General features: G+C 38.0%; 1 protein-coding gene across 1 annotated transcript; it reads right to left on the reverse strand.

The window, feature by feature from the left end:
* Nucleotides 1-286: 286 nt before the first annotated feature.
* Nucleotides 287-9001, reverse strand: cep55l (centrosomal protein 55 like). Its single transcript, XM_026350545.1, has 12 exons — nt 8927-9001; nt 8279-8495; nt 8075-8182; nt 7261-7416; nt 4830-4883; nt 4225-4366; nt 3922-4079; nt 3335-3528; nt 2766-2889; nt 2575-2646; nt 2100-2225; nt 287-1964 (listed from the first exon to the last, which is right to left on the reverse strand). The coding sequence occupies exons 2-12, from the start codon at nt 8465-8467 to the stop codon at nt 1761-1763; spliced, it is 1527 nt and encodes a 508-aa protein (XP_026206330.1). The 5' UTR covers nt 8468-8495; nt 8927-9001; the 3' UTR covers nt 287-1760.
* Between the last annotated feature and the right edge of the window lie 2949 nt (nt 9002-11950).

The following is an 11950-nucleotide window of genomic DNA, read 5'->3' on the forward strand; positions in this document are numbered from 1 at the left end:
TTAGCTTCACCAATTCTAATGGGCACCAAGGGATTACAGAGATGGACAAAACTAAATATTAATTACTAGAGTGGGGCACCGGGATATGTAACATCAGCTAGATTGTAAATGGAATAAATTAATGATGCCTAATCATCAACTTCTCCGTCTCTGCACTCATTACTTTTCCATTGCTGATGCTCGTAACATCAAGCGCTATGAAAACAGACCAGAAATGTGTGAGTACAATTGTTGTTGGTAGTGGCTTCTTAACACACAGACATATAAAGTACTACAGCACTGGAAGGAGATTTACATCTTTATTGCACATCTTTGTACAGTACAGTGCATGGCAAAACAACTTTGGTGGACATGATTAGAAGGAAACAAATGACATAAGATACATTGCAAAATGGACAAAAATAATGTTTGTATTCTTTGAAAGAGACACAGGCTAAATGAAAACAACATTCAAAGATGACAGTATTGCAGTGACTATGTCTTAAGGCTATCTAGTCACATTGGCTGCAGGAATGAAGGCACCTTAACCACTTTTCCCCTACTGAGAGGACCTTTACTAATCCCCTGCCTTAAATAGTTTAGTACAAGGAATTAACTCATGCAATCTCATTCCAGCTTTATAGGGCTGATGGCTTGAAATGTCAAGGTGGAGATGGGAGTGAGCTTCACTCAAACAGCAAAGAACACAGAGGCAACCTGACAGCAAGCAACCAATTAAACTCCCCCATGCAGCACATTTGAGGTGTGGATAAGGTTAGAGAAAGATCTTGGTTATGGTTACAGCCATGTCATTAAGCGAGGTTTGTCCACACACTAAACAGACAAACACAGCTACAGCAAGGACCCGATAGGAGAAACACACAGCAGGCAAATTAGGACACTATTGTTCACGATTATAAGAAACTCTATTATTGTGTCCTTCACTTCAATACTGTCAAAACGGCAAATGACTATTGATGTCTATGGGCAGTTTAGTTTTCTTCAGAACAACAGAAAATACGCAATCGATAATACAGTTCCTGAGGAAAATGTTACACAAAACCCCAGAATGCATTGATTAATGAAACTAGGAGTGCGTTAAGAGCTGGTTTATCAATGGAACACATTAGGCAGGTTTGTAAACGCTCATACAAAATCATAAATGGATAACATTGTGCCATAATACATACTTATAAAATCTTCTATTTTCTAAAAGAGAGAGAAGCTCACTTATAATAAAAAAAAAAAAGAAAACCCAGGAATAAATAAGTTGATCAAAATACACACAAAACAGAACAATTAATCAGCTGTATGACTATAGCAGGAAGACGCCCCTAGAAATAAACATATGGATGAAATAAGTTCATTTTCAGAATAAAAAGAACTGAACTTCACACTGTGGTGATTTTGTACAAGATACATGTAATATAAGAATGTCCCTTGATTCCCTTTTGTATTAAAAAAGTAAATTTTACTTAGGTTTGGCCGACATATTCCACCATTTTGGCTTTTAATACATCCTCAGGCCAACAAACAATTTGAATATGTTTGGAGTGACTATCACAGCCCTGCTGCTGTGAGGAATTTAAAAATGTAATATATTTATTTGAATTGTTTACTGTACACACTATTGCATTTGGAGCATGTTATCAGCTGGTATCCAGTGATATGAGAGCAGTAGTTTTGTTAAGTTTACTGAATGGATCTTATGATCAAGGATATAGTTCCTAGGGAGGTCCTGACACTGAGGTGGAAACCACTGATCTGGACTCTGCATTAACTTAAGCAAAGCAGTAGTCGATGTGTGCCAGGAGCTCCCTGTGGCGGCTGGTAGGATAAGGGGCATGACACTTGGGGCACTCCAAGAAACTTTCATCCAAAAGGTTGGTGATTTTTGATGGGGATGTGGGGTCATCGATAGTAAGACGGTCAAACTCGAGCCTATTGTAGGAGCTGGGCTCGGAAAAACGGGCGCTGGACTGTTTCTGAAACACAAAACATTTACATAATATTTATTCTCAAGTACAAGTGAAATATGTGAGATAGGATTAATTGACTGAAGCTGCATTTCATAAATAATTAGGATTGCACAAGTGGTTGTGTTGTACAGAAACACTTACAGCAGACTCCAGGTTAGCAATCTGATCGCGGGCCTTACGAAGCTCCTTTAGCACCTTATGTAACTGTTGCTGCATGCTCTGACGATCCATCTTCTCATTCTCAAAGTCCTTAGCAGAGCGTTGGATCTTGGGAAGGGTTGAAATATGAGAGGGAGAAAGCCAAGAACTCGCTGTACTTAAATTGCACAAGTAGGATAGGTATGGATTTCACCACTTTGAGGAAGTACCGTACTTAAAAACACTTCAAATTACAATATTACAATTACAACTGAGGGATCTTCTTATTATAAACGACTAATGAAGGTTAAAAATGAGTCCTCAGTGATAGCTAATCACATCAGTTACATTTAAATGCAAAAGTAGTGAGCTGATAACTTCTCATTTCGTTTGGTATAAACATTTCCTGCTGTTGGATACACATTTGTGCTTGTGCAACTGATGGACCATTTTCTGTAAAATGCACACAAAGTTCTACCTGCTGCTCCAGCGCTGCGATCCTTCTCTGCTCCTCACTTTGGCCCACAAGAGACTTCTGCAGCATGCTCACCTGTGAAAGACAAATCATTCATTCTTTGACAAAGTGTATATCTTTTATAAATAAATAGAAATATGTAGGTATTGGCAAAGATCAACCACAAGTAGCATGGGAGTGAATGAGGGCGTTACCTGCAGTAGAAGTTCAGCAGATCTCTTCCTCTCCTCCTCCAGTCTGATCTCCATATTCTCCAGTTCCGCTTTCATCCTGTCTGCCCGCTCAGATGACACCTTCCTCTCCTCACACACTGCATGTCTGGATGCAGTGTTTATGTAATCAAAACATACATATTTAAATGTCTCCCGTTTACTTATATATTATTCAGCTATCTATTAAAACCCATTAATAGTCGTTTTTGTTAACATAGTCAGAAAAGGTTCTTTAGTTTTTCTATTGTATTCTTCAAACTAGCAGCCAAGGTACAGGGTTCCACTATTTTTGACATGATTTGTGGACCAACTGAGAAAAGTAGAATAGATAAAATTGTTTTTTATTAAAGTTCAATAACCCAATAGGTTCAGCCTTTTCAATTCAGGTCTTGTAGTTTCTTCACACTGGTCATATATATATATATATATATATATATATATATATATATATATATATATATATATATATATATATATATATATATATACTGTTTAAACTTTAATGTGTTGTATTGAGCAGCACGTCTGCTTTCTGCAGGACCAGACTTTACCTGCTGCCGAGTCGCTCCGCCTGCAGCTGCATCTTGGCCTGTTCCAGCTCTTCGCTCTTCCCTTCGTACTTCCTCAGAAAGGATGACAGCTCCCTGCACTTGTCCTCATACCTCCTCTGCAGCACTGAAATTTCCTCCTGGAGCCTGGTGACCTGCTCTTTCTGAGACTGCAGCTCAGCCTGAGCCTTCAAGGTCTACAGAAGCGAAGGAAAACAGTTCACAATGATGTGTACCATTTGTCTGCTCATTCCTACAGAGTTCTACAGATCAATTATAGAGATGTCTGAATCAAAGGAATGTGGATATTTAATGGGGTTAGTCCAGTTGCATGCAGATTCAGCGCTAAACCAATCTTATGAATGCTAATACATTTGTACATTTAATAAGGAGCTGTATGATTTCCCAGAGATGTGAGCGGCTAGCCTCAAAAAGTAGAAACGAAGAATTAATTAGAGAGTTAATCTGTATTAGACAGAAGTATGAACCGTTAGACCTAAAAAAAAAAAGAAAAAAAAAAAAGAAAGAAAGAAAAGAAAACTCAGCTGAAATATGTTAACGGAAATTCAATGAAATCCTGCTTCATTTACCTGTTCCCGCTGCAGTTTGAGTTCCTGTTGGGTTTTGGTGACCTGATCTTTTTGGCTCTCCAGGTCTTTCTGCACCCCCAACATCAACTTGTCATATTGACTTTTCAGCTGAGCATCATTTTCTGGAGCTGCTAAATTGGCAGGAGCTGAAATAGGAGCTGTAAATAGGCACATTAAGTAGTAGTTACACGGTGAGGAAAAAATTGTTAATTGTATTTTTTTTTTTTTTACACAATCACATACTCATAATATCATTGTAGTGAAAAGGTTGTAGATATTAGAAGCTGATAATTAATTCCTCACCATCTGCACCAGTCTCTTTTTTGGTTTCCGGCTGCTTTGCCTGAAGTTGCTGCTCTAGCTCCCGCATATGGGCCAGGACGGACTGAACGTAGGCCTCTCTCTGCTGGTCATATGCCAGCCACTGCTGGTTCTTTTCAAGAGCCTGGTGGTGAGAAGCACAGCCAGTACAATGATACTGCATTCTGTATATTCACTATTTACAATTTACATTTAAATCATAGGATATTAACATTTTTTTAAATTCTGTAATCAGTTTGTGCTGTTGTACATAACTTGGGTTTCGGGAGAAGGGATTATCATCAAAACTATAAAGAACACTGCTTTTATTCACACAAGAATGTTTTGTTCGCTCCAAAACAGCAAGATTAAGTAAGAAGTCCTTGTTGATTGTACTTGATACAGACATAAAATTTTTCAGAGATATTTTTGCATCACTCAATAAAGAGAATAATTTCATTCCACTGGCCCTGAATAAAGTATAATGGAATTAAATATATGGCCAACAGCCATCATATTACAAAGCAGTGTTATAAAAACATTTCTCATTAGTACAACGGGAAGCAGTTAAATTACAGTACACACAGTAAATCATTTACTAGACTCACGTCTCTCAGTTGATCTTGTACCAATGCCAAGTCTGCAGGAGGTACCTGCCCATTCTGCTGAGGAGAAAAAACAAAACAAAACACAGAACACATTTTTAAATAAACACTGCTACAAGTATATACAGTGGCAAGAAAAAGTATGTGAACCCTTTGGATCTTTTGGTTTTCTGCATTAGTTTGTCATTCATGTTTTTATTCAGAACAACCATAAAAACCTCACAGTGGGAAAATATGTGAACCCTTTAACAACTAGCTGTGCACATTGGCCAACTTCAGGCGTGCACCCGTTTGCTTGCTGAAGATCAGATCACATTTTATCACAAATGCAGAAAACCATGAAATTCATGAAAACCATGAAAGGTTCACATACAGACAGAGCTGAAGGATTCTGACTGACTCTGAATATTCCACGACAATTCAGGACTTCAGTACAAAGGAAACTGAAGTTGTTCTACAAATAAAAATCCAGGATTCGGTCCCTGAAGTACATCATGTTCATGTTCAATCTCAACAGACATTAAAAGCAGTCGGATTGCCACAGGCTTATAATCACTGGAAGGTTTCCTATTTTTAAATATTCATGTTTTGAGTTATTAATGTAAGAAAACACTGAAATAAGTAATCAATCTATGCACTATTTTTATTTATTTATACAAACTTGGCTGCACAATCTGGAGCATCAACCTTAGGGCATTGGCATCATCCCTAAAAGACATTCAGCCATCTCATAATTCTGTCACAGGTCTACAAATCTAATGTCACTCAAGGCCTAAGCTGAAGCAAATCCTTCAGACCGCTGTCACAACAGTAGGCATCTAAAAGATCATCTCTGTGCTAAGACTCTGAACTCTTACACAACCAGACAAGCATCATGAACTTGTCAACTTTTACCAGATAAATTTGAACAAACGTCCAATAAGCTAGCAAAAGGAGCTAAGCCAAGAGTCCAGAGCATTCCTGGAAAATTACCATAAAGACATATGTAAATAGTAAGGAAAGAAACTCATACCAAAAGCATCATATATCTACAAGTATATACCTGTTCTTTTCAAGCCTGACTAAAGTTAGAAGAGAAATTAGAAAAAAAAAAGATTCACAGAAAGTATTTCAAGCTTTCTGGTAACAAAAACCAGAGAAAACATTGTATTATTTGTGTAAATATCTTCAATTTGCTTATCTCAGTTATTCAGGCTGAAGCTCAGTTGCAACAAATATCTAACAACAGGGAGATCTCAATATGTTAGTGGTGATTATTATTATTATTTTTTTTTATTGAGAATGACCAAATAGGAAGTAAATATAATATTCTATGGAAATAATGCTTGTCCATGTTGCCTCTTCTCTTGTGAGAATCCTAATGAGTGTTCTCTGAGTGTAGCCAGGTCCTGCTGTGCTCAAAGCATCAAAGGGCTGACCGGGAATTAGTGCTGCCTTTTGATAAGGAATAAGGGTCGTCATGTATAGGGGAACTTAGTGGCTACTACAGATCCACCAAAAGGCTCTGACGTTGATGATTCTGATGATCATATTAATTATAAGTGTCACAATTTGCTTTTTCATCTTTCACAACACTGTGTTATGGATGTTAAATGATGCAGGTATCAATTAAATAACAATTATGGAAAAGTGTGTTTACATTTGAAAGATGTAATTTTAAGACTTGTATTACTGTGTCTTTAGCTTACATTACAATATTGAACCTGCTCCAGAGAGAAGCTAATTTCAGTAACTGATGAAAACAATCAGGTGACATAGTGCCACCTAGTGGATGAAAGTGCCTCTGCACTTCCTAAAATGCCTCTCCTCTCTCTCTGCAGTAGAGGAGGGAGGAGGAAGGAGGAAAAAATAAAACATAAAATAACAAAGAAATAAAGACTACATAATAGGTGCACTAGCAACTAATCAAAACAGATACCACATCTATTCAAAAACATTATGGGGAAAAAATTTCACATCATTTTTGATTCAGTTGAGTTTTACATGTTCCATTATTGCAAATATGTTTGTTAGACCTCAGCGTTGCAGAGTTAAAGTGAAGCAATCACTAAAATATGATCTGATTTGCCAAAGAAAGACTGAAGGTATTAGAACGGAAGAGCACAAAAAGTGGCAGGATTTAATTCAAGGCCAGGGGGAATTATTGCTGTCAGAGGGAGGAATAAAACTATGCAATCAACTTCGTTCACTGACCTCTGACTGAATTGTAACTTTTGCCTCAAGATTTCCAGTAATCATTTTGATTTGTTTTCCTCCAATTTCTTTTGTCATCCGCCTGCAGTAAAATTATTTGTAACATTGTAGCATGGATCATTAATAACTTGGGGAATAAGCACTTTTGTACAATCATCATGATAGAATTCAGACTTTCATGGGGCAGCATCAGCAAGTACATCTGACATTTTCCAGGAAAATGGCAAGATGGTCAACCTACCGTCAGCTGTGTTTCTAGGGACTGGCATTGAGCAGAAACAGTGGCCAGCTTGTTTTTCAAGTTCTCCGTCTCTTGTGACAAATTCTGGAACAACATGTCTTTCTGCTCCACCTCCTTCCTCCGCTGATCTAGCTGAGCCTGCAATGATGCTACCACCTGAAATACATTGCACAGACAGTATTAGCAGTGGTTTTAGCACTGCTGTTGATGAAAGCTAATGAGGAAGCCGAGTGTGATTAAAATCACACTACACATTCACAATGCCTGGGTAAATAAATAGCTGATATTTCATCGAGCTATGTGCATCTCCAAGTTATAACCCGGTGCCATTCTGACTAGCCTAAATTAGAAAATGATTTCTGCAACAAAAGGCAAGGAGAGATTTCACTAGGATAAGAAACAGACTCAAAATAGATAGCATCAATTTCTCCAGCAGTGTTATAAACAGTAACAAGTCATGAATGCTAATACAGGCTCACTACAATGAAAGAAAGTTGATTTATATAGATGGAAACTATTTTCCCTCTCAACTGTTTTTGTAGTATGATTTTTCTTCCTCCTTCTTACAGTTGTCTGCTGCCAACAACACACACGTCACCAATATAATGTCAAATATGCAACAAATCTCCACAAGTTCAGGAGTGCTTTTCACATCACAGCTTGAGGTAATATCTAGGCCTTGAGCAGAAACCCTCTGCTTCAGGGTGCTCAAATATGTTTAAATGTGTGTCCGCGTTCACAGATTGGTGGATTTATCTATACCGGCCTGCTGCGAATATGTCTTTGAACATGCTACTGTGTCATGTGTACATACTTCGCCTCCTCTAGCTGACAGCTGCTGTCTCAGAGTTTCCATCTCCTGCTCTTTAACCAGCAACTGTTGGTTGTTTCTTTCTCGGAGGGTCTCCAGGGAAAGAATCCTCTAAAATACACAGCACAAACAAACCAGCCAAGTGACAGATACAGAATTTGGAAGTACACGCTCATAGTGTTCAACGTAACCGAAATAACACTTTACCTCCAGCAGTTTGCTTCTGTCCGAGTCGGGTTGTTTGATGTGTCTTTTGGCCAGTTCATCAATCTTTTTCTTCAGGTGAGCGTTCTCCTTCCTGACTTTGTCCAGCTCGGCCTCGGCCTTGGACGCAGAGCTGCTGGATTTGAAACCCAGCTTGCTGACAATGGTCTCTTTGGCACCCTTGGATGTCATGTTGGTGCTGAGGATTACCAGGAATAGCCTGGAGAGATAAACGATAATAATGTTTACCATTTGTTTTTATGAGAAAAACGTTTAGTTTAAGGCAACATTAGCACTAAATAGTGAAAGTTAATCTGAAAAACGTTGACAGCAGTGGCACTGAATGCTAATATTCAATTGAGCAATAGGTTTCACAGGTATTATTTCTATTTAGACTAACAAGTCGTTTTCAGTAAAGGTGTTTTAAACAACTAGCATTAAATTAGTTATTAGTTAATTAGTAAATGAACAGATTTGACAGTTCATTATGGTTCAGTTACAATAGGAAACTCCCAGCACCTGTCGCATTTGCCAGCATAAACTAACATTGTAATATCTAAATGACCAACTGTCTACTGTAACATAAAGAAAACAGTGAAAACACACTGACAGTTCACCGGTACGCATTAATACGAAGTATTTAACACTTACAGGGGAAATAAATGAGCAGTAGATATCCTCCGAGCACACTCGGCCTCTGTTACCGTTTACCAGCCAAACGTTTGCATTTCCTGGAGTTTGAATTGCAGCGCGCTGACGTCATTTCCATGACGTACAGCGCGGGGGGGTGCGTATGTGTACGCACTCGGGGCTGATATGTTGGGCGGTGCAGTGTTAAAAAAAATAGTTTTCTACGTTTTCCTGTTGAGTTAATTTAAAATACTGTCATTCGACACAGCTTATCTTGCTAGAGTATAAGGTCTACGACCAATCTAGCCCTTTCTGGTCTTCAACGACTGATTTATCTGTGAAGCCGGGCTGTCCGTTGCAATAGATGAAGCGAACTCGCCCCTCAAGCTCAGCACACAAACAGCATTTAATGGAAATGTTGCTGCAGGGAAACAGCTGGGATGAAAGTGTAGTTCCTCTGTGCTGTCTGGTAATAGCAAACACTGGAAGCTATTATCAGATGGCATCATGTCAGACTGCAGCATGGACTGGGACGTAAAATGTGCGACTTCAGACTCATTTGGAATATGCATGTCTGAAAGTATGAAATAGACTTGGGTGCAACCACAAAGAAGGCTTTCTGTGACAGCATTACACTTTTCACAGATTTCTATATTTAAGCTGTAGCTCGTTGCAACAGTGGCATCAAGTGTGAAAATCTATGTCTAGCACAAGCTACACATAGATGAGTAGCATTGAATAAAAGTCTGCTGCATGTGCAGCCTACATTAATTGTAGATCTTCCAGGTGTGTAAGGAATTTAAAGAAGTGGACCTTCAGTGGTGACTTTGTGATAAGGTGGCTTTTTCCTCTTTAATTTGGTAGGGTTAGGGTTAATTAGGCTTGGGAATTTAATTATTTCACACAGTTGAGAAACTATTCCATCCCTAGCTAAACAGATCTTTGTGTGAGAAATATTGGACATGAGCTTCGTGATTCCTGTATTAATTTGGCAAACACATTAGAACACATTAACCACTGTGAATACAATCCAACTCTTTTGCCTATTAAAAAAGTTTAAATGTGTGTCTGCATAAGCCAACAAAAGGAATGGAAAGAGATAGGGATTGGTGAAGCTCAAATGCTGTAGGCAATCATGAGAAATTACCATATGCGACACATATGGAATTTTCTGTCCAGCGAGATAACTCATATTAGTGGAAATAACAAGTGAGTAGTCCCTCTTGCTGACTTGAAAATACATATTAATCTGGATTATAGTTGTTTTTCTTTTTATTTTAAATATGATTTTGTGGAAATTATCAAATTGTTTCAAGGTACAGACCTTTTCGGGTGACTTGATTGAGACACAAGTACAAAAAAGCACAAAGAATTTGCAGTTGAGTACACACACTTATTGCTAACAGTACAATAAATAACCAACCCTACAATGAAACAAAGAAAGACAACAAAGGGTAAAACAAGTGAAATTCCTGCATTTTAAATTTAATTGCTGTAATTACAGAAATGTGTAAATTCCCAGTTAAAGTTATCAATTATCACTTATTATTATGGAGTCCCCTGCATTTGTTGCAGCATAGGATCCAAATAAACAATGTCCTGACACATTTGTGATGCACTTTGGACTGTATGGAAAACTGGAATATGAAACTGAAAGTCGAGGGAAAGAGTGCGCTAGTATGTGGGAGCTGGGCAGGGTCAAACTCAGGAGATGGTGACATGTTGAAAGATATTCTTATCTCTCAACTTCCTCTGTCTCTCAGGTGGGAGACCTGTAGAGTTTTTTGTCTGACTGCCCAGAATCAAAACAAATCCTTCAGGTGCAGTCAGCTTCCAGGGACAGGCAGGTATTCTTTTAAGCGCTGCTTTTTTTTACTGAACATGTTGTTCTCCAAACAATCCCATGATTTCTACTATTGTATTTTTAACTGTAGACAGACAAAATCATACTTAACATCATGGAAGGGCTACCATTGGGCCTAATGGGTACTAATAATAAGCTGTGTGAGTGACCACATGTTTGATTCTCCTTGTCGATGGGGCGTGTTTTATTAGTCTTTGCTATGTTTTTGTTATTGTAATCTTTAATCTTTGACCTCAGTCAGCTATAAAGCACTTTGAATTGCATTTACCTGTATGAAAGGTGCTATATTAATAAAGTTCTGTTTGACCGATTGGACTCAAAGCTGCCATAAAGAAATTCAAAGGCTGTGATTCTTGTAGTCTGTTTCATGCATGTCCTGTTCATTAATCTTCATTCATCTTCATGTAAGATCAGAGTAAAAGTCAAGAAAACACATCTAATAGGTCGATAGTTGGTGATAGTAGTTAGGGTAATAGTAGTCTGTCATATTCTGTTAATCTATTGCATCAAACTGACACGTGCACATTAATCACAATCAAATTTCAATTTATAATGTGAGGAAAATCATTCATCTTTCCAAAAATACTTTCACAAGCACTAAACTGATACTGGCTCACTTTTGGGAATTCACTTTCTGCTGGGAAAATGTGTGTTTCTGTTCCAGAAAATGTTTCACTGAATGTAAAGTTGGGCTCTTCTTCTATTGTATACTTTCTGCTCTGGGATCCCAATTTTTACTTGTCGCCTTTCTTTCTTTCTTTGTTTTGTTTTTTTTTTTGGTGTGTTTGTTTTGTTTTTTCCCCCACGTACGCTACACTCAGTCACAGGGGCATTTAAGCATAGAAATAACTCCAGTAGTAGCAGAAGTAATGCATCTCAAACCAAATGCCAGTCCTGAATACAAAATTTCAATTCTTTATGCAAGCAATATTATTTCACTGGGCTTTTAGGCACTGTGGAGAATCTAAAAGCCCAGTTATGGTTTTGTTTGTATGCAAAGACAAGAAGATGTTGAAAATAATGTATTGCCTTTCATCAGAGGCCAGAGTTTCAGTGCTATGGATGTGATTTGATTTGGCATAGGTGAAAGCTAATACACGTGAGTGATTTTTATTAGACTTACTCACTGGCTGCATTAAATATTCTCTAGGCCTCTCTCAGGCTTTGTTCTAATCAATCCA

The sequence above is a fragment of the Anabas testudineus genome, chromosome 19, assembly GCF_900324465.2.
Source record: "Anabas testudineus chromosome 19, fAnaTes1.2, whole genome shotgun sequence".
NCBI classification, from domain to species: Eukaryota; Metazoa; Chordata; class Actinopteri; order Anabantiformes; family Anabantidae; genus Anabas; species Anabas testudineus.